Source organism: Dermacentor albipictus, chromosome 1 (assembly GCF_038994185.2).
Source record: "Dermacentor albipictus isolate Rhodes 1998 colony chromosome 1, USDA_Dalb.pri_finalv2, whole genome shotgun sequence".
NCBI lineage: Eukaryota > Metazoa > Arthropoda > Arachnida > Ixodida > Ixodidae > Dermacentor > Dermacentor albipictus.
In genome coordinates, this window is record NC_091821.1 from 377,889,273 (window position 1) to 377,917,134 (window position 27,862).

At 46.7% G+C, this 27,862-nt stretch overlaps 2 protein-coding genes across 7 annotated transcripts in view; one reads left to right on the plus strand and one right to left on the minus strand.

The window, feature by feature from the left end:
- Nucleotides 1-27,862, plus strand: part of LOC135900247 (phospholipid scramblase 2-like) — a 365,712-nt gene that overhangs the window by 235,260 nt on the left and 102,590 nt on the right. The window lies entirely within an intron of this gene.
- LOC135900240 (phospholipid scramblase 2-like) lies at nucleotides 36-27,381 on the minus strand. Its single transcript, XM_070536279.1, has 8 exons — nucleotides 27,248-27,381; nucleotides 26,336-26,410; nucleotides 18,192-18,296; nucleotides 9,152-9,229; nucleotides 6,004-6,143; nucleotides 4,330-4,500; nucleotides 2,605-2,763; nucleotides 36-361 (listed from the first exon to the last, which is right to left on the minus strand). Exons 1-8 carry the CDS (start codon nucleotides 27,261-27,263, stop codon nucleotides 296-298), a joined length of 810 nt encoding a protein of 269 aa, XP_070392380.1. The 5' UTR covers nucleotides 27,264-27,381; the 3' UTR covers nucleotides 36-295.

The following is a 27,862-nucleotide window of genomic DNA, read 5'->3' on the forward strand; positions in this document are numbered from 1 at the left end:
CATCACTCCCAGTCGGCACTCACACAATGACATCGTCAAAGGGACTTGGAATTTAATGCGCGTTATATGGCCGTGCTCAGAAAACCGCTTAGTGTTGGTATTGTAAATTACCGCTTCTATTTGCTCAATTTAAATCGACCATCGTCCTTCCTTTTTTTTTCGGGCACTTTCCCAAAAGAGGCGGTAGTTTTAGTCGTAGAGGACACGCATAAAAGAGCGTCAGTCTGCAGTCTTGCTAATAGTTTCTGCCTTGCAATTACGGTAGCCGTTCGTGCTCTAAACGTAGACTGGAGGGTCATGCCACCATCCCAGGTGCTTTGTTGTCACTCCTCCCGCATGTTTTCTCGTAGAACGTGTAGTCCTGCAATAAAATTGAGAAACGCACACGATATATTGCCACATAATTCAATATGCTGAGTGCAGCTAAGTCTTTTTTAATCTTATCCCACAGAATTTTTTTTTCAGTGTAGAGGTTTCTAAGAGGATTTGCGCTACACCGTGCCAAGGTAGTGCAGAATGAATTTTCCGTGAAGGTAGCGATAATAACGCAGGCTTCATGTTTACTGTTTTCAGATAACAGGTTCAACTAATGCCGAAATGAGTCGAAAATCTCACGATGGCTTAACAACATTGTCGTTACGATGACGAAAATTTTACGTTAGACCTATTCGAGAAGTTATATGTCAGTCAGTCGTGGTGTTAGACGTACTATTATCGATGGCGGTCGGCCAATGACAAAGAGCTCTTACAAACGAAGAAGCCTCGCGAATTAAAGTCGTAACTGAAGTAAAAAATCTTAGATGCGAAATTATCTGCATTTCGGACATCTTGATATTCGCTAATCCGCAAGCTACTCGATTTATTCTCGGAGCGGTACTACGCTGACGAAACGTTTCGGCCAGTTCAGCAAGACGTCATGTTAGCTGTTTCTGCGAATACCTTAAGCACTTCTTCATTCCGAGTGCTATCAATATAATCGATTTATTTCTTGCGAAACACGCCATTCGGCCTGGCCGATATCAGAAAGTGATATCAGCAGCAATTACGTCTGTATCTAAGTGAATCTTGCCTTTAACTTATTGCTTATGCTCCAGTGTTGCGATTCCGAAATTCAACGAGAGTTCTAATTTTGATATATCTGCATGCACACTGGCTACGAAATTGTGTCGCTTGTTCCATTGATAATTTCCAAGACAGCTTTTCTTGGACATCCGGAGACACGAGTGCGCGTAATGTCAATATCTTTAGTGGCATATTTCGGGGATGTCACACATAATTGCAGGATGACACAGCACACATCTACAACAAAATTCTTACGCTAGAACCATTCGTGTGAACAGCCTGTCAGTCGTTATGGTGGACATATTATGACGAAGGCAAACGCCCTATAGAAAGCGGCTCTTGTAAATGAAGAGCATCACGGACCGCAGGGTCCGTATTCACGAAGATTTTATTTCTTAAGTGGCCCTTGACATCAGCCAGTCACCTTCGTTAATTATATATCGGACATCACGAGTGGCTCGAGTTCGTTCATACGATCAAGTCTAATATAAACGCGTATTGTGAACACGGGCCCAGATTTTTGGTTGTTCACGCTCATTCCTAACATATGAAACACAGAATGGCTTCCATCATTAGAAGCTGCAACACCCTTAAGTTTTTCCATCAAGAGAAAAAATGCGACGCACTCTCTAAGATCTAAGGCGTGGGGCACACCGTATCGGCATTTCGACCATCGCTATTTAAACGGCATACTCATCGGTGAATTTGAGAAATTTCCTTATCGTTATTATCGCCATCATGATACGTCTTGGTAAGCAGAGCTTGCCCTTCGCTAAAGCCAGAATCTATCTTTTCAGAAAAGCCAAACTCCTATGTCATGTTAGCTTTACGTGTATTTTTTTCCTTAAGCATTAAAAAAAAATAACATGTCGGCTTTAACGTCCCGAACCTGCACAGTGGTTTATCAAGGCCACTGTAGAGGAGAGCTTCGAAATAATAATAATAATAATATTTGGGGTTTTAGGTGCCAAAACCACTTTCTGATTATGAGGCACGCCGTAGTGGAGGACTCCGGAAATTTTGACCACCTGGGGTTCTTTAACGTGCACCTAAATCTAAGCACACGGGTGTTTTCGCATTTCGCCCCCATCGAAATGCGGCCGCCGTGGCCGGGATAGAGCTTCGAAATCATTTCGGCCATTTGGGGTTCTTTAACATCCACTCACCCGCCGCGGTTGCTCAGTGGCTATGGTGTTAGGCTGCTGAGCACGAGGTCGCGGAATCGAATCCCGGCCATGGCGGCCGCATTTCGATGGAGGCGAAATGCGAAAACACCCGTGTACTAAGATTTAGGTGCACGTTAAGGATCCCCAGGTGGTCGAAATTTCCGGAGTGCTCCACTACGGCGTGCCTCATAATCAGAAAGTGGTTTTGGCACGTAAAACCCCATAACTTAACTTAACTTAACTTAACTTAACATCCACTCAAATGTAAGTACACGGAGGTTTTCGCATTGTCGTTTCCGGGAATCGAAACCTCGAACTTTCTTTTTTCTCGAAACTTCGCGAGCGAGTAGGATGGTCAAAATAATCCGGTGCTTACGATGAGCATAGTGGCCGCGATAAGTGCACCTTTCATATGGACATCCAAGTCCATTGGGAACGTGACGCCAAAATTGTCGATGTCTGTATAGAACTCCTTGATGAGGCCGCTCCACTTCTTGGTGATCTTGCCTATAGCGGCGCCGTTTGCTGATCGAACCTTGTAAAGAAACACGTGGGAGAATTACAACAGCGATCCCGGTAATTGGTAAAAAGCGGAATTAGGCACCCTTCGCATGCCTGATTGGCCCCGCGAATGAAGAAAGCTGCAGAGAATTCCGCAGGTCCTTTTTTTCGTTTCTTTCTTTCTTTCTTTCCTTTGTTCTTTCTTCCTTCCTTTTTGGCGCATCGTCTTAGTTTTCTTTGCCGCGTGATCCCTTCTTTTGGATACTTAGTTTCATAGTCAGGTAGCGTTTACAGGCAGAATAAGCCATTACACACCTAAGCAAGGTGGTTTTACAGAACCCTCTAAACACATAGTATACGTTACTCCGTCTTGTTCTACAGTTGACTCCCGTTTAGACACACTCGACTACACCACATCTTTCTATATGTGAAAATGTGAACATTTGGGCGGAATGTGGTAGACCGAATGTAAAAAGAAAACCGGCTCACACAAACCGTTAATTACGTTAAGCCGAAGTTCTATAGCCGTCATTGGCTCTTACTAGTCGGCTTCGCGGGAGGTCAGGATCGAAGACTTCCTGGAGGTGACTACGGGAGAAGCAATTGGTGCACTTTGTATCATGCGAATATAGTAAGTGTATCTTTTTACGTCTGCCTGTTGCTTTTAATCTTGTTCAATATATTGCTTCTGTATTGCCTATGTAGGCGCACCAAGAATAGCGTACTTTGAATTGTTCCGATCGCTACATGAAGTGAACAAATTGTAACGCTCTCTTAGAATGCGTCTAAGGGAAACCTACAGTTTCTTCTTTTTTTTTACCTTTAGTGTACGTGCATAGTGCACCCAACAGAATCTAAAGCCAATACCTGATAATTAATAGAACAACATAGGTAGATAGGCTATTAGTACTTCATAGGTCACCTCTAATAATTGTCCGTAGTCACCTCATTGATTTCACAGATATATTTCCACAGACTTACCATGAACAAGCTTTGTAAAGGCTACTAAGGACACAATGAAACCACATCGCACTAAAAAAATATTTCCTCACAATATGTATTGATTAGATATTCTCGTTAGTGTTTCGTCCCCACCTAATAGTACAGTCTTCATCAGCCATTTTAAATCCATTTTGAAGAATAACGAGAATTGAGAATATATGGCGCGACACCTGTATAGAATAACCAGCGCAGTGTATTATGGAAAAACTAATAGTTTTGACGGTCTCAATTTGCTAGGCTGCTTAAGAGCAGTGAGGTTTCTACAGGGGTGCCATAGCACTGAACAAAGATGCGTACTGTAACGTGAACAGTGACCTAGGAAAACTCCCAAAACCGATTCGTGGCACGTGGACAGTAAGCTAACGACTGCTGACAAAGCCGATTTCATTGTCTCGACTGAGGTCACCCTATTGACACGCATGCTTTTGCTCGTTCGTTCGTTCGTTCTCTTTCTTTCTTTCTTTTCTTTTCCTTTCTTTCTTTCTTTCTTTCTTTCTTTTCTTTCTTTAAACGTCCGTGTCTTTTTAGGGGCAGTCGGGTCAAGTTGCATGCACCGACGCCTACGTCATACTCGAAGGGAAAGCGTACATCCACTCACTTCGAAATCGACGTTGCACTTGCAAGGTATGCTGGTAGTGCAAATGGGGCCCACAATATCCAGCACTCTATTCTCATTCCGGTCATAAATTCCGTACGTAGGATGGCATATAGACCACCGCTGACGTACATGACCGATCAGAGTCCCTGGTGGAGCTTGAACTTCCATTACCTGGTGAAATCGCAAAGACAACGAAAAGCTGTCGAGAAATGGCCTAGTGGCACTTACTCTCTATTCTTTGATGACACTTGTAACAAAAAAAAATTCTTGTGTTTTCACATTATAAGTGTACAGGCGTCACTTGAATGTATATTACACTTTTGTAGGCTTTATCAGCAAATATTTTTCTGTAGTCTGCATTATACTGAAATTCTGCATTATCGTTTCTTTTTTCATTTGTTGAATGTACGAATATGCCAGACAGAAAGCGTTAAACTTTCTCGTTTTCTTAAGAAAGACATCCATAAACGTGCCTACGAGCATTGTGTTCTCTCCGTTCAAAGTTTTGTTTGCGTTAGAATGTTTCCTTCAGTGTGATTTTCATCACTCTCACAGATAATGGAATGCTAGTGCTATAATAAAAGAGGGCTAAGATAAACAACGACGCTCGTCATTTTCTACTGAGAGCTACTTTTAATAGCGTCGGCAATATGCAGATTTTTAACGCGAAACCATTAACTGGTTCATGGGGCGAAAAACTTGGCGTTGTCGGCGTCGGCGTCACCACGCACTGGTGTAGAAAGGCTGCGAACCCTCCACCTTTGGTGAGAGTCGAACCCATGACCTTTGGTGTTAAATGACCTTTGCTGGTCGCCAAACACATGGTCATGGAAAACAGGACCTTTGGTGTCGATTGAGGCGAATTAGGGTAATGTTATTTAGATAGGGTTAATTAAGGCACTCGAGCCGACCACTTTCTATGACAGTCGAAACCACGTACACTAGAGGTCGGATCCCCTTCCAACTTATTAAACATTCGACTTCTCTCAGCCTACCATACGCGCACATTTATTCTAGTCCCACCATTCGAGGGACGGAAGAGTGAGCTGTGCATGTAAACGCTTCCAAAGAAACCACTTGCGAGTCCCCTAGTCGAAATGTTGATTATAACCTGACGCATTCCTTCTCTGGTCAGGGTTGATCCCATTAAGGCTCTGTCTACATTGTGAACATCTGTCGTCTACCTAGGTTCGCCTCACGCTGCGTGCTGCTTAAGATAAATTTAGGTTTTATCTCCACATCCTTCATAAAGTAACGAACTGAGCCGATGTTTTCGGCCACTTTTTGTCATGTCGATCCAATTGATTGTTGCCTCCAGTTGGTATTGCTTCGTGCCCTGCCCGCTTTAAAGTGACATTTGGAGTAGGCTACTATAATTATTTAAATTGTATACGTTTGAATTGCAAGCTAGTTTCTTGTCTACTCAGAGAGTGCAACGTCTTCTAAATTACCTTATCATAGAATTAAGTCTGACTTCGTGGCAAACATTCAAGGCGGTGTAGGGAATGTCATGAATACAAAACTGCCGGTAAGGGCATCCTGTGCTCGCGCTGTCTATTCACTAAAAAGCCATGTCATTGCGCTGATAGCATAACTGCAAGCTTGTAACACAGTGGTTCGGAGCCGTTTCTATGTGCACGTCTGTTAATCCCAGTGAAGAAAGTTAAGCCTCACCTGCAGACAACAAAAAAACCAGCACTGCGTGCATCTCAGGTACCGCACGAAGCGCATCACGGCGTCATTCTTGTAGTCCAGGACGTCCATCACGAAACATCGCCTTGGCCCGCAGCAGTATCTCGCGCAACAACCTGAATCTTTAATGAAGAGAGAGCTATTACCAGATCAGCGTCTTCCATTTTACAGACACTCTGAGGATCTAATACCCTGTAATCATTATACGGTAAGCGTCTATGCAGGGACCTGCATATTTCGATGCGTAAGCTCGAAAAAAGCTTTTGCGCTCACTGCTGCACTGTTCTTGCTCATGTTTTGCAGAAATGTCGTATTTTGGGGTCTACGTCGTTTAGTATAACATTCGTCATTAGTTAATTAAGGGGGAGTAGGGGTAGAGGCGCCCTTGTCAGGCAGTTACATCTGCCTTTAGCCCCTACATCCCAGACAAGGTGTTACCTACTTAAAGCACATAAAAAATTGCCCGATTTCATAAAAGAGGGCAACTTTGCCTGCACTTCTGCGGATGCGAGCTGCTGCCGCAATGGCGTAATATTAACTTCTGTCGCTGCCTGCCGGGAGCTGCAGAAAGCTGCATTTCAGAGAGGCTTGCTGCTTGTTTCCCACCTCTCGTACACGCGACTGCCCTCCCTGAAACGCTGCTTTCTGCAGCTGCCGGCAGGCGGCGACACAAATGTATGCTCATGTCGTATCCTAGCCGTAGGAATAAAAGAAAATTTTAGTATTGCCACTTGCGGAATATCTGGTTCGGAAGCCATATACGGGATAATGATAAAAAATTGGAGGACGCTTAAGCTTCGCCTTCAAGAGTGGGACGCGACAGCGTTCCCGTCGACCCGCCAAGGGGTATAAGACAATGCGCTACGGCACAGCAATCACTTACGATGCGCCCCGCATCGGACTTAGCGCCCACCTATCACGCGGTGAACGTCGAGCAACGCAGCGTTCGGCGCGACAACGAAACGTGCGCCTGAGCGAACGAAACGAACCAAAGAACTCGGTGTCTCGGAGGGAAAACGATCTGCGCCAGCCAAACGTCGTGATCGGCACGCGCAGAGAGATAGATAGTAATCTAAACCGGAAGCACGGCGAAGCGTCGTCAGGGGAGAGGGAGTCCCGCGACGCGCCTGGCAGCGGTCCCAATGCGCGCGCGGCGCGCCTCCTGTCGGGGCAGCGCCGTACATTGAGAGGAGGGGGTCTTCTGTGTTTGCCGCAAGATGGCTCTGCATGTGCGGAAAGCGCAAAAGAAATGCAGCGGAAACGCACTTCGCAACTCGTGTAATTGTGACTTCTGTACGTTACATGTTCATAATTACCGATATACACCGCAGTATAACTTTCCACGGCTGGTTTCGAAGGCAACACCGCATTCACTAGAGGCGCGTTTGCACCGCTTGGAAGCATCGAACTCGTGGCTGAGTGGTAGCGTCTCTGTCTCACACTCCGGAGACCTGGGTTCGATTCCCACCGGGCCAATGTTGGAAGTTGCTTTTTATTTATGAAGAGCCTGCCGTGATTTATCGCTCACGGTCAACGCCGCCGACGCCGACACCCGACGCCGACGACACCGGCTTTTCTGCGACACGAGCTCCTTAACGCTATCGCGTTAATAATTTAATGGCACCCCTTATGAAATGGTGTGGTGAAAAATATTCACCTAGCCTGCTTTATTTAGTCAGGTATGCTATGCATGCTCTTTGTATAGCATTTCATTTTTTATACATCTTCCCCACCACCTTCAAAATGTACCTTGTACCGCTAGGCATGACTAAGAGATCCGGTCGTATTAATCTCTTCCCTGCTTTCTTTCCACTAATACTGTAAACGTCTCTTGGTTATCTCGCCTGCTGACCGGTTGATGCTCCCGTGCACTTTAAGTTCAAGCACTTCTGGAAAGTGTACGTTACCTACAGTTCTCTCTGGGTGAATCTCTTCACATTCCATTAGATTGTGCTTAGCGGTGTACGGATTTTTTCGGCAACATACACATGCCTAGTCTATTTTCGAGTATCGGCTCCGGTACCTTTCTGTCCTTAAGATTCTCGACTAGCAAGGCACTGCCCTGTACTTTACCGTACTGGGTTTCCCGTCTAAGTTCTTTCTTTTCATTCTTGCAAATATCCATGATCCTTTTTGTTCCCATTGTTTGTGTCCAATTAGCTGTCTCTGTTTGTCTCACTTTCCTTCTGATGACAACTGGTTGTCTATTTTACAATTTCAGTTACCGTGCACTTGGTTGCCAACTTTTTTGACCTCTTCCTCCATACTGTGCCCACGCTTTTGAAGTACAGATACTTGTCCACTTTAGCTGCCCATTTATTTTCATCCATACTCCTGAGTCTTTCTTGAAAGCTAATTTTTCTCTGTGCTTCTGTGACTTCAAAAGAGGCCCAGCCCATATAGCCCTGCATTGCCTCATTAGGGGCTCTACCGTGGGTTCCCAAAACCAACCGGCTTACCAATCTTTAACTTCCAACCCAGACAATATATCGGATTTTAAGCGTAGAATGGCATTTGCGAACGTTCGCGCAGGCACCAATACTCCTTTCCAGATTGCAGGTACCACCTAATAGTTATTGTGGCCCCACAATGCTCTGTGTTTCATTATTTCAGCGTTACGCTTCCCCTTTATTTTCAGATTCTCTTTGTATGTACTTGAGTAAGTCTTTCCTTCTTTAATGTATACGCCGAGGTACTTATATTGCTTGACTGCGGGTATGACTTGGTCGAGTTCGTGGCGCCACCTGTTGTCGCAGAGTTTCATGACGAAGCACGCATATCTATTATTACAATACCTATATGTATTATACTTAGCTGCTTGGAGTTGGGTTTCGGTAGCGATGTAAGCTGTTTTTCGCCGACAAGAACATTCGTATACACGAGAAAGCACTATATAACGCGTTGTGGTTGGACAAGTCGTCACAAGATGTTGCTACAAGCGCAGTTGCTGTCCACCACATCTCTGGTAACCCGCTATTACGTGTAGAATAACGCCGTTTATGGACAAGCTAAAATACGTTTATGACATGTTATTCTGCCGCTCACAGTCATAACTCCTCTTGCTCCATAACACATTCATATGGTGATGCAGAAGTTATTACAGAGATGTAGCGTGTGCAGGTGTGCTTACCTTCTTTTATAGAGAACATGAACTGGCCCGCTGAGTTCTTAGCAGTGTATCTATTGCAAGTCTCGACACCAAGAACAGCTGGAAAAATGAGCAGAAAAAATAGTCATACTCTCAGAAATTTTTGTTGTCTACTATAGCAAAGCTTTACGTTAGATAGAAAAGGCCAAACAAAGAAAACGGTCGATGTCCACTGAATAGAGCGTGCTGTGCAGTAAGGCCCCTTACATTATAATTATACAATATGCTGTCAGAATCAGAAGGAGACAAGAGGCGGCCGCTAAAGAAGCCTCTTACTTCTGCCTCTTCTCCTTTCCCCTTGCCTGCACAGCTTCGTGCACTTCCATGCTTTTACTTGGCCACAATTCGAGTTTCCGGTGCAACTTCGAATTACGCAACTTAGCATGGGGTATGGACTAGTGCAGAGATTGTGGTCGTCGTTTGTGATCTGTCCAACGCAATAGCTCAGCGGATGTTTGCGCGCTTCTTCTCTGTCTCGTACTGTACTCGGGAACAGCTTTAATGGCGTTCGTGGTAGTGTACGACAGTGACATCGGTGGTTGCGGATAGTCTACGATGTCGCTTACAAGTTTGTCTGATTTGGTGCAAGGTGACGTCGCTTAAGTAGACGTGTGAAGGACTGGCTTGGCGGGTCTTGCACCATCATCACCGTGGGCCTTTTTCTAAGCCTAAGTATCCTTTTTTTTATTTTTTGGCGGGACGCTTGAAAGTATTTCGTCGTAAGTTGTGGAACAATTAAAGCTCCGCGAAGCGCTCGACTCACAGAAACTTCACGATCCATCGCTGGTATTTGAGCTGTCCATGGGTAAGATCCGCATGATAGTTGGTATGAAGGCGCGACATTAGGAGAAGATGACCGGCATGCAAAGGACAGTACTAAACACGGCGGTACGAGCTTTTCAGAGCTTGAAACAGGGCCAACCTGCGTTTGTACTGAAACCTGTGAGCTTTTCTGCGTCGGATATGGAGACTTCGGCCGCACTGTCAGGTCTGCGACAATCATGACATGACCTTTACTGTTTGATTGTACCACGTTATGGGTATACACTGCTCGTCTAAAGACATTCCGAGTATGCGAATGACCCGCCTCCTGAGAATGGGTGCCTGTCTGATCGAGAGATGGACGCTGGCTTTCTCCTCGTCCTTCGACTTTGAACTTTTCCCACCATGGATAACGACAAACTCGGTCTTCTCCGGTGCTAGCGTAAGGCCTATTGCCCTCGTGAAGCCCTCGATGGTATTCAACGCCGTCTGCAGGGCCTCCTCTTGTTCTCCTAGGGAACCTCGCGTAGTCCACAGCGTCACATCATCTGCATAGATAGCGTGCTCAATGCTTGTGATTGTCTCTAGTTTTGAGGGAAAAGCTGCTAAGACGGTGGTAAATAATGTTGGAGAGATTACAGTAAAGTACAACTCGTACAACTACTGCTGTGGTCCAACAACTCCGCCTCCACGTGCGTCGTCTGCGGACCAAGGTCCGGCGCACATGGGTATACCACGAAATGAACGGGACCATCCCATGGACATTCCTCCCTCCCAGGCTGCTACTCATCGTCAGCAGGTTCTGCTCCGGCAGGTACAGACTGGCACCCCTCCTTACTCCCTTCCTCGTGCAGTGTTTTCGCAGAAAAGAAAACCCTCGTGGCCTGGAATGTTCGCGTGCGGGTACCTGCAGCCCCTGCAACACCAGGGTGGACCTCGAACACTTAATCTGGGACTGCCCACTGTATTCTGGCCCCAGGCAAAGGGCCCTTGCTTCGCTCCCAACGGAATGGCAACCAACCTCCCTACAGACCTGGGCGCTACCGAGACACTGCAGTGCTGCGACCGCCAACGAGCTCCGGCGGTCACTGTTCGAATTCCTGCATGATCCTGAGGCTCCAGCCACTGGGACCTGGCTTCTTCATCTCGAGCGTACCAGCAAAAGCATCAGACCTCATGATGTAGATAATTAAGTCCCCCATTGTTTCCCTTACCTTCTCACTCCCCGCAACTTCTTAATCCAATTCACCGCTGCCCTTTAAGGGCAAAAAAATGTGAATAAAGACGTCTACACAACAACATCAGCCGTGCTGGTCGCCTTGGATTCCTTCAAGGAGACGACTCTCAAAGGAAGGTAAACGTATTCCGTATTTGGCCAGTGACTGCGCTGCAATCTGAGGATTGTGACGAGCGGAGACGGGTGCGCTAGACGGACGCAGTGAACAAAGAAGTGGTGTGTGTTGGTGCGCAGTGGCGTGGCGCGTGAAGAGAGACCGCGCGCCGGGATACGAATTCAGACGGGCCGGCGACGACTCAGGAGGACGTGTTCCAGTGGCAGTCGAGACGGCTACCGGTCAGCCTTGGCGCCTGTTCTTGGAACGCAAATGGGTCAACGCACGAGCGGCTACCGGTACGCTCGGGCAACCGTCAGAGGCTCATTGGTACCAGAGAACGGCTCCGGTGGCTGACGGTCCACCCTCTTGGCCGCAAATGTGGTCCCGACTCAGGCCCACCGCCGTAACCAGATAGCGCTGCAGTTCGCGTGGCCGCCAGCAGCACTGACGAACCTGTACCGGTAAAGCCCCTTGATAATTTGCTAGTAGCAACACTCTCGTCCACGCGGTGCGTTCCTCCTCGATTCTGCTCGCCCGCCCGCTGCGCGCGCTGCGCACGGCACACTTTTTCTCCTGGGCTCCCGCGGACGGGTCGCAGCATTCTATGGAGGTGCCTTATTTTGGGCCAGTTGCGCGCACCGGTAGGGTTGAAAATTTTGAGAAATGCTGATAACATCGATAATGCTGAAGGCAACGTTTATGAGGGGGTTGGTTTTTAAAGCCGTGTGAACTGATGAAAAAGGAACTTTGAGACGAGTTCTGTACTCCAGACAGTTTTTCTGCCATATGATGAGATGTTTAACTCTGTGCGTCTGATCTAGTATTGCTTGTGACACATCCTTCTGCGTGTGGCTTATTAAGCGAAAGACTTATATCTCTATTTCTAGGTCACGTAGGGAGGTATAGAAAATATCAGGTGAACCAAGGAAGGCCGGAAGCGAACCAAATCATGTCCAGCCATGTATAAGAGATCACTGATTAGCAAAGGTAATTAATTATGGATTGACGATCTCATTAAGATGGATTAGGATATATTATTGAGGATTAAAGTTATTAGGGAGAATTTAGCTGGAACAAGGTCGATGAAGATAAATTAGGGTGAACGAAGGTGGATTAAGGTGCATAAAAGAAGATCATGGTGGACTAAGGAGGATTAAGGTCGATTAAGGAGAATGAAGGTGGATAAGGGTGGATTAGAATGAAATGCGTTGCAGTGCTAAACATTACCGCCTGCAGAATGTTCTCCGCATTACTACATCATGACCACAATCATGATTTATTGCACATCCTTCGTAATGAAAGCGCATTGATGCAATAATTTCGGCTCGTGTTAAATGAATGGAAAAAGTTTCCCCACAGAACAAAACCGCAGAAAGGGGGTTTTAAAATATTCGCTATTCTTTATTTATTTATTTTATTTTATTTATTTGTACATACTGCAGCCCGATCGGGCTATTGCAGGAGTGTGTGTGAAAGGCAGAGAAATGAAAACAGTAAGTAATACAGGCCCAATACGAACAATACAAGGAAACACAAACCAAAACTATTCAATGGCCACCAAGAATAAGTTTAAAGGAAGAGAATGAGTAGCACCAGGCAAAGAATTCCAGTACTCGGAAAGCGAAGATTCCCGGTCTTCGCCTACATGTCAACACCAACAGCAAGCGTGCGCGATCATGTGAAAAACCTTTGCACATTGCCTGTATCCGTGAGAAAACCAAATGATAATCGTCGCCCACTCATGCGTGCGTGGAACTGCAGTTCAAATCAAATTCCAAAAATCCAAGGTGTCCTTAGCTATCGCCTGAGACGTGAATGCAATGGCAATGCGAATCCTACTGTAAGTGACCTTAATCCCCCTAATCCACCCTAATCCTCCTTAGTACACCTTAATCCTCCTTTATTTACCTTAATCCACGCTAATTACCCTAATTCTCCTTTATTTACTTTAATCCACTCTAATCACCTCAATCTCCCTAATGCACCCTAATAAATCTTAATCCTCCCTAATCCACCTTAATTCAACCACTAACGAATCATTGATTAATTTGGCTAATTATTAAGCTCTTATACACGGCTGGGCATGCTTTGGGTCGCTTCTGGTCTTTCTGGGTCACGTGATAATTTCTGTACACAACGCGACCTTGAAACAGATCTAGAGGCTGCTTTCGCCTTAAAGCTTAACCCCTGTGATAGCACCGGTATACTTGCCACTAATTTTTTTAGGGCCTGCATTCATTGTATGACTGACGTACACATCGACGTAAGCTGAAAATAATAGCTCCTCTACAAACCACTATTTCGATTTTCATAAAAAAACAGGCAACGTATCCTAACAATAACGAAAACTGCGATCGATAGGCTGTATCATCACGTAGAATTGTTCACAGCTTAAAACAACCTATAGTCTGCATTTCCGCCTGAATAACAACAGTTGGCGACGTGCGAGGTGATGGAGTCCCAGCAGAATATTAAGCATACTGAGGACAGCCCCCATGTTTATGCAACGTACAAATTGCCGCAACCAAAACGCTGGTGAGCAGGCCGGAAGAATGAAAAAAAAACGCAGCATTAGGGGATGCTTTGCTACGAGCAATAAGAATGACGCCTCACCTCGCAAACAACACTGTTCTTTGTCAGAACAAAGTTCTTTTGGCCAATGTTATGCAGCTACTGCTTCCTTCGCAAGCCGTCACGCTTTCCTTGTGGTATCACAAAAACTGCATAACCATCTTCAGGCTTTTGCTGCAGTTATGTGCGCAACAGCACGGCATAGCGATAGCACAGGCAACACTCGCTCGCCGAGCTAAAGCGCCTAGTCAGCCGAGCTGAGCAGAAAAATGGCGCGGACGAAAAAATAATCAAGCAAGGGCAATGGCAGGAAGACCAATCGTTGTGCACAAAAACAGATGCAAGACCGCTTCTCGCGGAGGAGGGGGGCGCGAGGGCGAGGAGGAGGAAAAGAGGTCGCGCGGCGGCAGCGGAGTATGAAAAAATTACCGACGATTACGTTACTTCCTAATGCGAAATTTGAGCGCAGCAAATAAGCTGTTTCACCTTTTCGATAGATTGAGGCAAAGAAATCGAGCAACACATGTATGCGCTATCACAGAATTTTTTTTTATTTTTCACACGTATTCCTTTAACAAAGACTCCACTAACAGTTCTTGACAGTCATGAAGGAAGCTTTGTGGTCGGAGAAATAGACTGATATATGTTCGACTTGGTACACCAATGCTTGATTCTCAAAGACGAGATCTATACAAGTGCCTCGCGAGGTTGTCACAGCCGTGGGACGCGTTACGAGCGAGAGCAACGGGATGTTCTCCCGCATAAGTGTTAGGAAATTGCTGTTTGTCTTTATGTCAACATTAAAGCCCCCACTACTAACATCGGTGTGGATCGATGGACGGTTAATGCGAGTTGCAGGAAGTGCACGACGTCTTTCGTGAGTGCGGTAGCGGACTCACGAAAGCGGTATCAGTCGGTCGCTGCTAGCGCTGGGGGGATGAAAGGGGGGCGGAGCTGGTTACGAGGCCGACGACAACGCCGACGCGAAACCCAGGAACGGACGCCAAAAAGCCATTTGTGTAGCCAGCCCTCCTCCACAGTCTCTCCTCCCTTCCATCATCCTCCCTCGCCAGGAGAGCCGACAGCGCGCATGCGCGGCGGCGGAGCAGATTCGTCGGCGAGCTGGTTACGAGGCCGACGACAACGCCGACGACGACGCGAAACCCAGGAACGGACGCCAAAGAGCTGCGCTCTAAAAAAAGAGTGGTGGTACTTTCAGATTATCAAGGGATTTTCTCTACTGGAGCCCGCGGAGCTCGCCGCCAACTGGCCAGTCACGCTCCATGAGACAAGAGCAGGAAACGTTTCTCTCTTTGCCGCTGCCGCGGCGCAGCAGCTTCACCTGACGACATGGCTGCGGTCATTCGGCATGCCGTGGGGACCCCGCCGTTGTACTGCGTGTGGGTGAGCTGCCTGTCAAGTGAGGGCGCATACTTCAAGTCGGCGAACTCTATCATGTAGCCAGGGACGAATAGAGGTTAACCGCGAAGCCAGCTCTAGACTTGGCTAAGTGTGCTGATAATTGCAATGTCGAGTCACCATGTTTTCCTCACTGTCTGCTGAGCCTGTGGGCCCACAAGCCTCGATCACAGCATGTGGCTCCGACAGGCCAGGTAGCATCTCCCTGCAGTGATCTGGGGGCAGGTCGTGTGTCTGAAATGACAGCGTGTCAAGTACGAGAAGAGCTGGTGCCTCGGTGTGACGAAGTATTGATGCGTTTGGTTGACTGCTTAGGATGGGAAGTGATCTCGGCCCCTTGAACTAATGGTGTGCCGGCGGATACCGACTCAGAGTCCGAGACACGCAGCGGAACAACCAGCCCGTGGTCGGCGCCTGCGACGGGGCAGCCGGCGAACCTCTATGAGAAAGGGCTGCATGGCACAGCTGCTGCGTCGGAGCGGTGCTCCTCACGAGCCTCGTGCGCAGGAGAGCGCTGCTCGGACTCACCACATGCATACGAGAGCGGGCGGGAAACAACCATCAAAGCTGCGCTTCATTCTGCCCAAGACAGCTACTTTTCACCGTCAGAATGGTCACAGGCGTTTGCAGCACCGTGTAGTTGGTTTGCTGCAACCAGCCATCTTTTGTGGTCTGGCCAGGCGTGACAGCTCACCCAAGGCATCTATTGGTCCCACCAAAAGGTCACCTTGAAATGCTCTAAACGCCTCTATTTCCACAACAGGTGGATGTGGGAAGCCGCCACGCATGATCCCCACCAGGCTGTCTCTCCAGCTGCCCTAGGAGCCAGAGTCGAAGTCCGCGAACACTGCGGTGGCAGTTGTACTGGCGGCGGCGGGATCAAAAACGAAGGAACTGTGGACGGTATCTCTTGGAGGCTTGGAGCTCGAAGTAGAAAAAAAGTAATAATCAACATATGCAGATACCACGCACAGTGGAAATCGATGTAAGCGAAGCTTTCTGTTCTGTTTGCTTTGATTGACGATAATTAGAGGTGATGTTGACGGAACATGTTTGATTTCTTCAGCGTTTAGTCCAATACGAGAGTGGTGAGCTAATGTTAAACGTAACCTTCAGTGCACCACTATCGTTTGTCTGCGTAGCACACAGAACAAATAAGGAGACGTGTTTGCGTGAGGCGGTATTGTGCGCCAGTGTTCACAATCTCTGAGAGGTTTCAGCACTATCACTGCCTCAAATGGTACATCGCATTTGGGCAGAAGGGTGAGCTTCAATTCAATTACGGGGCTGCACGTGCCGTAACCATGATCGGATTGTGAGGCACGCCATAGTGGCGGATTCTAGATTAAATTGTACACCCCGGTGTTCTTTAACGTGCACCTAAATCTAAGTGCACGAGCATTGTGTGTGTGTGTGTGTGTGCGTGCGTGTGTGTGCGCGCGCGCGTGCGTGCGTGTGTGTGTGTGTCTGTGCGTGTGCGTGTGTGTGTGTGTGTGTGTGTGTGTGTGTGTGTGTGTGTGTGTGTGTGTGTGTGTGTGTGTGTGTGTGTGTGTGTGTGTGTGTGTGTGTGTGTGTGTGTGTCGCTCCTGTCGAAATGCGGATGCCGCGGTTAGGCCTTAATCCGCTACCTAGAGCAATGCCATAGCCGCAAAGCTACTGCGGCGGGCACAGAAGTGTTGATTTGACGTGTGTACGCTTCCGTAGTGTCTCCTAGGCCCTACGGTGCGCTTTAATGCGGCTCTACTTCTGCACGCCTTGCGTAAGTTGCCCGCTTGACAAATTTGCATGGTGCTTATTTTTCAGAAACAGCAGAAACGTATCGTGCCACACCTTGAACTTAAGTTTATCCCGTTTGCCCGCAACAGCTGTCGTGTCTATAGTAGTAGCATTTCCTTGCCTTTTCACATCACCTTCTCTCAATTCCCCATCCCGCCTTCTTATATGGGAACTGCGAGCGAAAACTGGCAAGGCTGTTATTCACTTCTTTCGCGACTGCCTCGGTTCAACCCATTAAATGCCCCCTCTCTCTTCTCCTCTCTACCATTTTATCTAGCTTTCCTCTGCACTTGCACGTTCAAAGAAATATAAGCGCTGTAATTTCTTCCATGCTTTAATTACAGCTATCAAGATGCTTTTATGGCGACGCGTAGAAAGCACCAGAGGGCATTGTGCACATTCGACATGGTGCAAAGTCCAACCGAGTTTCTCGCGTCGTCTTTCCTCTCTGTTGTCTACCTGTCATGTATACACACGCTCTGAACCACTCCCTGGCGTGGTATGCCAAACATCAGTAACAGCAGGAGTGGGAAAGTGAAAGGGAGAGGCAAAGAAAGCTCCGCTTAAAAAGTAAGGGGCCTTTGTGCGTGTGTGTATGAAGAGTTACCTCGGCAAGCAACAGTGAACCCCCGCACCTGCTGCAGTGGTTTGCCATTTGCCCCCCAGTCTGTTTTCTTCCCTTCCGAATCATTCTTTGCTTCATACAAGGTACTTTAAAGCAGATGATCAGGTTCCTGTCTAGCCACCTTTTAGGCCTCTTTAATATTTATGATAGATAAAAATGTTTCTATGGAGGGATTGTTCGAAGGACTATTATGTGGAATAGGAAGGGGGACGGCGGAGGTGTATTCAGAGCCACCCCAGCAGCTGCGCGTTCTTCGCAAAACCAAACAAAAATTTATGCAGATGCCACGCGCTGTGGAAATCACTGTTATCCGAAACATTCTTCAAGTATTTGGGTACCCAGCCTCTTTTAGGATGCTGTAAAGCACTACAAGATAAGCCAACGGATATTTGTGTAACGCACCAATTGTGTGTGTGATGCGAGCGTGTGTGTGACGACAGCGGCACCGAGACAACGGCAAAAGAAACATGTCTTAATATTGTAACAGTGCGCACAATAGTTGAAAATACATACCCAACCGCTACCTCCCTCTCACCTTCAGCGAGTTCCACTTCCTGCTGTATTATAACTTGATCTATGACTGTCAGGTACTCAAGGCCGGGAGGACAAACGACGGAGGTCTCTGGTTTCGGCATGTACGCTATAGATGAAAGCAGGGTCGAGCCAAAAGATTAAAAAAAGGTTGAGAGCACACTCGCTTACAGCATCTGCGCATCTACATGCAAAAGCATATGCGTCAGTTTCAATAAAATCGTCTTAATTTGCAAATATATCCCCCTTCACACAATGTCGGCAACTACGCGTCAGAGCAAGGCACCACGCAGAGAGGCTGATCTGCTCGCAGAAAAAAAGAAACAAGCAGAAGCATTTCAATCATGCTTCCTATGCTAAGTATGGTAATGTCAGTGCGAATGGGCGAACGATTTTTGCCTGCTCGCGATGTCTCCAATAAAGGTGCTCTAAACCAGATGGGAGTAATCAGCTTGATGGAAGAATAAGATGCAGACAAATTTCTAGACGACAGGGTTTGCTAGGTAAATATTGCATATGTGCTTACTTCTTGTGAAGCAGCACGAGCACATGCCGGCCGATTAAGCGGATACTCACTCATAAACACTCACCAATATTTTCTCAGGCTATGTACTCCGTCGCACTTATCTTGGCTCACATTCGTCGACACTCTCGCTCGTATATTCGTGCACGCCCACTCATATTCGTCAACACACTCTCTCTCATTCATCTTGAAAAATACAAGACGTTCGCCTTGACAAGGACAAGCCCACTTGTCGAAACCAAGGCTACTGCTTCCACCTTCTTCTCGTTTTGCTCATCGTTACTGATTCATAGTCCCTACTCGATGCTCGGCACTACTCGGCACTACTTCTACTCGTATTTGCCGGAACCCTCTCACACTCACATATGCGTCCACCACAACTCACCGGCATTCACGAAAGTTCACTCACAATCGTCGACAATCACACACGTTCCTACTCAGGTCCACTTAAAATTGCCATCACTGAATTTCCAGCCCTGACTTCTATTTATGTTCGCGTCCACTCAAGTTCGTCAGCACTCAATCCCGTTCAAACTCAAGTCCACTCACACTCTTTATAGTTCACTAAATTTCTATCACTAATGAGTGTGATGCGAGTATGAGTCAGTGTACTCATGTATCGGTATGCTGACCTATGAACACAAGTCACGCTATCATAAGCAGATTGTTGTGGAACTAATGTTAGCAACAGTGCAACATAACAGCAGCTTCTCACTCGACGGTACAGCTTGCCCAGAATGGAGCAAAGGCGGCCAGCCTAAGCGCAAGTTAATCTCGAATATTTCAATGCATGTCCACGTTGCGAATGTACTGCGTCTTCTGAAATGGTGCTATAGCAATGGGAAGGAGGGTGTCTAAAGGCGAGTGGATTTACGCTTGCCACTTCTTTCGCTTCGTTAGATTTTAATGAACACATCTTCACGAGGAAGCAGTACATGGGTATCTTCAGCGTCACCAATGTCTGTTACATTCATCAGATAGAGAATACTGCCAAGCTTGCACGGTAAGCTGTTATAATATCACGATACTCTCGGTGTTGGTAGTGTGTAGTATCTGGAATACGCTCTAATGGTGAATGTTCTATGCCTTCCTTGTCTTTAGTGTCGATTTTCGCATTCAGTAAGCTAGCAGTTACTAATTTGCCTGTACCAATCAAATACGGATAATTGGAGGCTGACTAACATTAGTTGGCTCTTTAAATAACCGCTGCAATGTTCGGCGAAAAAATCGCTGCAAACGTAGAACAGACACACACGAGTAGCTCAGACGTACGCCACTTTGCATTGTACCAGAAATATTTGTGACGAAAATAAGTAACAATAAAAATAATTCAATATTATATTCTAGAGAGTTATCAAGTGGTCAAAGCACACGACGCTGTCTAAGATGTGAATGTTTCGCGCCCTCGCGAAGATACCGCTGATTGCATACCACGCCTGTCAGCGCACTTATAAGCCACTCTTTGAACAAAGTCGTGCACCCCCATAGGAAACAAGAACTGTTCTACTCTGATCTATCTCAGATCCAACGCACATGATGTAATATGTGGAGCGAATGGCTTTTGTGCAGCTGTTAATTAAATTTTAGAATCAATTGCACCGTCTCCAGGATTGGCCTACTTCACTCACCGATAAACCGACATAAAGCACACGCGCCAGGAGAAGGCATAAAATGCTTAGTTTTATTAAATTATGTGCTTGTAAGTACATCAGCCTGTAACAATATCTAAATGTCCTCAACGAACAAACACGTATATTTGTTGAAGTAATCTGCATACCATTTGTTCGGAATTCATCGCGCACTTCTGCATAGAAGAGAGCCGGTCACTTCCGCATGTCTAGGTGTAGCCTCTGTGTAAGCCCACTAATTATATGAGTGTTTAGTTATGAGGAATTGTCTCGCGATACTGTAAACGTTATAAACTGGGGCGAACGTCATGCCTTAGCGCATTTCCATTTGCCGCTATTTCCCGGTTGTGGATACAACGCGTTTCTTTGTACCCTCAGTGCCATGTCGTCCAAGAAAAGGCCCACATGAACAGTTTGGAGTGCTCTACGACACACTCCAGAATCGCCGCGCTGAAAACCAACCGTTCCGGTAGAATTTATTGACCCTCCTGCTCTCAGATGATAGGGGTCTAAGCACTTACGACATAGAGGCTCTAGCCACTTTTGGTGAGCATCGCACTACACCCTGAGGAGATGTTCGCGTTTTTCACCACCAAGTAAACCAGGTGTAATTGCTGTGTATAGGTCTACCAACGAATACGACCAACGAATCAGTGTAAAATTGGGAGAGTTCGTTGATCGTCACGTAAAAGCAGCGCAAAAAAATGGCAACAAAAGGCCCAGGAATTCACAAGACCGACGCTGAACTAAGCAGTGATTCCCCGCTTCCCCACTGATGCAAACGAATGGATCTGCCATGCCCCGAAAGCGACACCGGATACATCCCTCTCCAATAAGTTTTTTCTCAGACCATCCACTGTTCTAACTCTATCCAAGTGGAGCCACCACACAAGCTGTTAAGCCTAACCACACGCACTACCGCAGCGAAGGCCCGAGTGGTCCATTGCCTACGACTACAGAACGTTCCAAAACATTCCCATCTTAATCTGATCTAACACAGAGGCAGCTAAAAACATTTCTGAAAACCACAACGCTGAATGCAGGCGAAAATGCTTTCATATTATCATCTATGAAGCCTCTCCCTAAAACGCATGCCGCGGTTTCATCCACAACGTAGAGTTTGGTATTACAACCGCAGAGCTAGTCAAAGAGCTTGAAGCGCCCTGTTGCAAGATAATTTCAGCGTGAATGTTAGCAAAACAGAGATAGCGATTATCACTTTCAAGAGAACGTGCACACCCAAAGAACTTTTACTCGGAGGAGCCGCATATTGATGCAATCGTCACAACCAAAAGCACAATTTTGTACTGCATACTTACAGATCGGCCACATAGCCGACGTAATAACCCATCGAAAACAATCCACGCTGCCGCAGCTGCGGAAAATAGATTCCAGACCGGGAAGAACACCATGCCTGCGATCCCGCAATGCCCCAATTACGGACAAGACCACAATGCCGATGACAAAATGTACGAAGTCCGAAAGCAAACAGACAAAGCAATCAGGCAAGAAGCCTTCATAAAACGTCTCAGCAACCGCTAATCAACGCAATGAACCGAAGGAAGGGGGCATAGCCGACGATGCCGAGCCTTTGACAAGCAAAGGAAGGCGCAGCAGCTAGTCCAGAAATCGGCACCAGCCACGCCTACGAAAGCACCACCGTGAGTCGCAGAGACCGCTCCAAATCAGGTGCCAGACAATCGCAAGTGAGCCGACCGCCCGGCACTCGACAAACACGTACTGCGCCCAACCCTCCCGAGCGAGCAATATTGACGGCTAGAAGGTATAAAAGCATTGTCATACAGCAACAAAGGGCAGACCTTATTGCACTGCGAAAAACCACTAGCGAACCCACTTTAACGGGCTACACAGCCTACTGCGAAAAAACGTACGCGATGCTAGTCAGGAAATATATAGCTGCATAGGTCATTCACAGCACTGACAAATCAACCAAATTAAAAGTAATACCCAGACTTAGCACAAACAGTCAGAACAATGCCCCAGTCTACATCGCAAGCGCGTATAATTCCCCTCGCACAGGAGTTCCGTTTCTGAAAGATGTGGCTAGACTAAGAATAACAAGACAGTTCAAGCACCTCATAGCAGGGGGACTTCAACTCAGCCCACACTGTTTGGGGTTATACGCGCAACACGCCACAAAGCAATACCATACTGCAGACGATACTAACGTCACGATATACACTACTTAAAGACCACGACTACCCAACAAAGTACGAAAACTCCGTACAACAGGACACAACACCTGACCTAACTGTATGACGGAAGGTAGACAAACACCCACGATACTCTCACGAGTTATAACACTCTCATACAAATTAACATAGACACATCTGCACGCAAAAAACGTGTACCTACGTACAAAATAACTGGGAGGGGACACACAAGGAGAGCCTCACGGAAAGAGCGTGCGTAGGTTTGAAAGACTCGACAACAGGTCTTCACAAGCGCACTACAGCGCATACAACCGTGATACAGGAGGAAACAAACAACCGCACACAGACAAGCTTCTTCTCTGGAAAGCACGTCACGGGCTCTTAAGAAGGTGGAGAAGGTGTAAGCGTAGCTGCGAACTGCATATCGCGATTAATAACATAAACAAGTTAATACAAGATCACTCGCTGCAACGGAACCTCTTTAATACACTCATCAACCCCGCACAAAGTAAAATGAGAACAAAAAGCAAATGCAAAAACTATTCGGCAAATATTCCCGAAGAAACAAACTCTGCAAGAAGCTCAGGGACGCATATATGGCCCTTAGGAATATACCGTCTAGGAAGATGTTGATGGTGAAAAACCGTGCCGTGACTTCCTCACGAGTCCGCTAACGACGGCCGAGCTTAAAAGGGCTCTAGCGGTGACAAAGTCTAAAAAGGCCCCAGGTCCTGAAGGTGCTACAGGAGCGCAGTTACGCAACCCACCACACAGAGACCTTGAATTCCATTTTGAAAGCCGTGCACACTGTTTTGGAAAGCGGCAAACTTCTTCAAGGATGAAAGCGCACCATGATCATTTTTGGATATCATACTAGACACTCTTCAGACAAAAATTTAAGACATGCCATCCCCCGTATAATATAGTTGGATTATGAATTTCGTTACCTAGGCAAGAAATTCCCACTGATCCTAGGCATTGACGTCCACACACTTTAGATTGCGTAGCGCATGACGCCATGCTTCATGAATTGGCCTTTGGAACATCTACAACTACCCGAGATACCTGTCTCGTGCCTAGAAATTTACTCTTAGGCCCACATCTGACGAATATCCACCTCTCCAAAAGGGCATACCACAAGGATGAGTGCTATCCCCTACACTATTGAATTTGGCCATGCTGCGAATCTACAAAGCTCTACAACCAATCTCTGACATCAAGCATACCATCTATGCTGACCCCACCACAATAGAGATCAACGGGGTCTCGCCAGGCCAAATTCAGGACACCCTGCAGACAGCAGTGAATGCGGTGCAGACAGCAGTGAATGCGGTGCACACAGCAGCGCAAATCATCGGGCTTAAATGCTCGTCCGAAAAGTCATAGTTTCTGTTGGTCCACAGTAACAGATGAAAACCACCACCCTATATTCATACATAGCGCGGGAACCACACTACCACAAATCACACAACTCACAATTTTAGGCCCCCGCATCCAACGTAATGGGGGTGGCACGACCACCACACAGAAATTTTTAAGATAGGGGGAGCAAGTACCACGATTGATGCGGTGCATATCTAACCGGTACACAGGTCTGCAAGAAGGCAAAATGCAGCAACTCCGTAATCCACTACTCATGTCCCGCTTAAGGTACCACAATCCGTGCACTAACCTCAGCAAGAAAGCAACAACACAATTAGACATGCTCATTTGAAAAAACATCAAACTGGCATTTGACGTTTCGATCAACGGAAACACACAACTTGCAGAACAGACAGGCAGCTACAACACACTTGACGAGCACATCTCTGTGCACAAAAGTCGACAAGAACTATGGCTCTCTTTAACCACAGTGGGTAAAGCCATATTGAGCTCCATAAGCATAACCCCAACACAATTAACACCGCCGGAACTTGAAGTGCTTCCACACACCACTTCTGCCCTACTCACTATAGCACCCATTCTTTGACATATGGATGCATCTCGTCCCGTAAGCAGGCGGTAATAGAGAAGCATCTACTACCAAAAATACATTCGAAGCAACACACGCCGCGCATACCTGCTTTCATATGCAACTGTCAACAAGGCAACAGCCATAGGTGTAATTAACGGCACCAGTGATCCCGTATACAAAAACGTCACCTCTTCCATGGAGCCCCATGGGCTGAGTTTTAGCCGTAATCAGGGGCATGCAGGATGCACCAGCCACTGCTACTGACATAACACTCTACACGGACTCCAAACGAGCGTGGTAAATACTAAATACGGGATCTTCTACCAGCCCATTTACATGAAATACTGTACAAATGTCTCAGAAAACCATCAAAAATCATTCGGTAGCCGGATACGCGGGTCTATCCGGAAATGAATGGGCTAACCAGCTCACCCGAGATGCGGAGCTCCGGGTGCTGGATATCCCTGATGCAACCCACATGCTGTTAAAACCCGCGCTCATCAAATTAAGGCAATTTCAGGAGGACAGATGATTTCGCCCAGAAATACTGTATGCACAGCACTCCAACGCAGATAGGGCCGAAACTAAAAGACAAATGCAAAGCAACACTCTACCCACATCCGCCAGACTCTGCCGTACCTGGGACTCAGCAGACTCACCACATCAAGAATGTGAACACTACGGACAACACCCAAACACAGGACACAAACGATGGCACTGATATCATAGCCACACCACTCCTCCCCTCATAAGCCCAGCTCTCCTTGCCCTCCAACGACCTGTGGTGGAGGGAAGACTCAAAAACCCAAGAATTACTTGCTACGTCCTTCGAACCGACCCTCGCGAATGCAGCAAGTGAAACCCTGGAGTGAAGGTCTTTTGTTAATTTAACAAAAACTCAAATAAACGTCTGTTTTTTCTCTCTTTCTCCGAGAATACAGAGGCCTGTGCGAGCGTTTCGGCGCCGTCAGTTAGCGCCAGCGCTGATTTACGCTGCTTCGGACTCACTAGAAACGTTGGTTTTCACTATACTAAAGAAGAAGGATCCATCATGTTTTGTCCTTGGTGACAAAATGCGGAGTGACGACTCACCAGCCAAAGAAGGCAAAAAGGCCGGCGTTAACATCTTGCATGTTCAACCTTGAACGTTTTGTCTACCTTCTGTGACATACATCGACGCCTAATGACGCTGAGTGATGATACGCAGGATGACGCTGCAAGAACCACTGTATGTGGATCGGCTTTTACGATTATACAACTGTACAAATGACCACTATGGCGTCGTTTCAGGTGAATGTATGGTAAACAGTGGCCATCGCATAGGGCCAAGTGGTTATGTAGCCGCGAAACCCTTACTATCCGGCATATTTTAAACAGAGTGACTTGCGTTTGTCAGCATTGTTTTTTTTTCATTATTACGCTTCGATAGCGGCCTAATTGAGGTTACCATTCACTGCTTGCAATTCTGCAGTGCTTTTCCTATGGAGAAATTGTGAAAATAGTGCGATACCAAGGCACAAATGATGGAATTATCACAGCAAAGAATGGCTTGATCACGATGCAGCCACACGTGTGACGCCCCACTCGCTCTGGCCAGTGCGTTCTGTCCTCAACGCGGGACTTTCAAAAAAGTGCTGAGTTTGAAAATAAATTGAGAATTATTTATGCGCTTCTCTTATTGCTGCTATTTCTTAAAGATGAAAAGTGCGCGCCAGCATTCTTACAAGAGCATTTGTTTTCGTTTGTATTGCGGCCGGACAACCTCATTAAGAAGAAGAACCAAGTGGGTAGAAAGAGGAACAAGCACTTCTCTAGTGGCATGTGCCAAGAAAAACATATAATGCGCTTCGTATTACATAGGTCACTGACCTGGTGGGAGAGGAGGCGCGGAACCACCTGGGTTTGCTGAGTGTGGGCTTTTTGGGGACCGGCTTACGGATCCAGCTGCGAAGTGTCATCCGCGCATAATAAACAAATTTAGTGGTGTGGTTGTCTTAGTTAAGAAGATATCTCAGTAAAAATACCTGACGAATAAACGCTTTCGATGCTCACACGAAATAGCGTAGTTAGCAAATGGTCAGGCATAGGGAGGTTCGAGAAGCAGAACAGGAGCAAATGGAGATATCTTGTCGAGGACAAATAGCGCTACAGGGCACTTAAAATTGGTTGACAATCATTACGGTTTTCAGTACTTCCATTCAAGTACAGAATATACACTCTTCGTGATTAAAGCAAAACAGATGGCGCAGACAGATGCATGTCCATCTGTCCCGGCAATTAAAAAAACAAAACAAATTTAGGTGGAACCAATCTGACTGCGAGGTCGACGTTATTGCGATTAGTATTGAAGCTCTATGTATCATCACACCACCCACCGTGGTTGCTCAGTGGCTATGGTGTTAGGCTGCTGAGCACGAGGTGGCGGGATCGAATCCCGGCCACGGCGGCCGCATTTCAATGGGGGCGAAATGCGAAAACGCCCGTGTACTTAGCTTTAGGTGCACGTTAAAGAAGCCCAGGTGGTCGAAATTTCCGGAGTCCTCCACTACGGCGTGCCTCATAATCACAAAGTGGTTTTGGCACGTAAAACCCCATAATTTAAATAATTACCAGTTCGAGGGTACTATCATTGCCGTCCTACCCAAGTACAACTGAGAGTCGACTGTACACACTCTCTCACCAAAGCAATCGAGCACTCTAAGTGTGATGGCTGGATTCTGCACAAACAGAGCATGCCATGTTATTTTCCTTCACCAATTTGCGCATAGTAAACCCGCATACCTCTTTGTTGAGCCATGGCGTTCACCTTGAGTCCCTGGTTCACAGCGCGACTGGTGAACTTGGATTGCTTTTCCTTTGCTGGTAAATCCGTGACATGGGGCCGATGTTTGCAGGCGACGCCAGCGACGTCTGGATTCTAATGATAGCTGCACTGGTAACAAAAGAAAAAGTTAGCTTACTAATGAAAAATAATATTTTACTACTATTCATATAATAAATTTAAGAGGAATAGTCGACCTTTGAATTGTTTATAGTTGTTAGAAAGTTTGAATTGAATCGAAAACGCAATGAAGCTTGCGAATCCCCAGTATAGTGGGTGGTGTTCCGCACGAGAGAGATTCTTTGAAGCGCATTACAGAAAAGGAATCAACATCGACACCAATGACAGGGCGCGCCTTTTCCTCTTCCCTACACATGCCTTTTTTCTTCCTCGTTTCATTTTGTGAGAAGCAATTTAAGTTTACTGTGCGATTTGCTTCTATGAGATCATTTAGCATGTGAAAAATGAAATACTGGCTACTATCGCAGACCTCAAGAGCGCGCCTGAGATTATACGAGATGTTTCATTTTAGCCGTCAATACCATTTTTCTTTAATTCACCTGCGCTAGATGGCA

What these genes read in the sequence shown, in the direction of transcription:
- LOC135900240 (XM_070536279.1), bottom strand. An exon ending in CGCGCCTCCTCTCCCACCAG is followed by an intron (nt 18,297 to 26,335) that starts GTCAGTGACCTA and finishes TTTCATCTATAG; the next exon opens with CGTACATGCCGAAACCAGAG. An exon ending in TCGCGGCCACTATGCTCATC is followed by an intron (nt 362 to 2,604) that starts GTAAGCACCGGA and finishes ATTTTATTGCAG; the next exon opens with GACTACACGTTCTACGAGAA.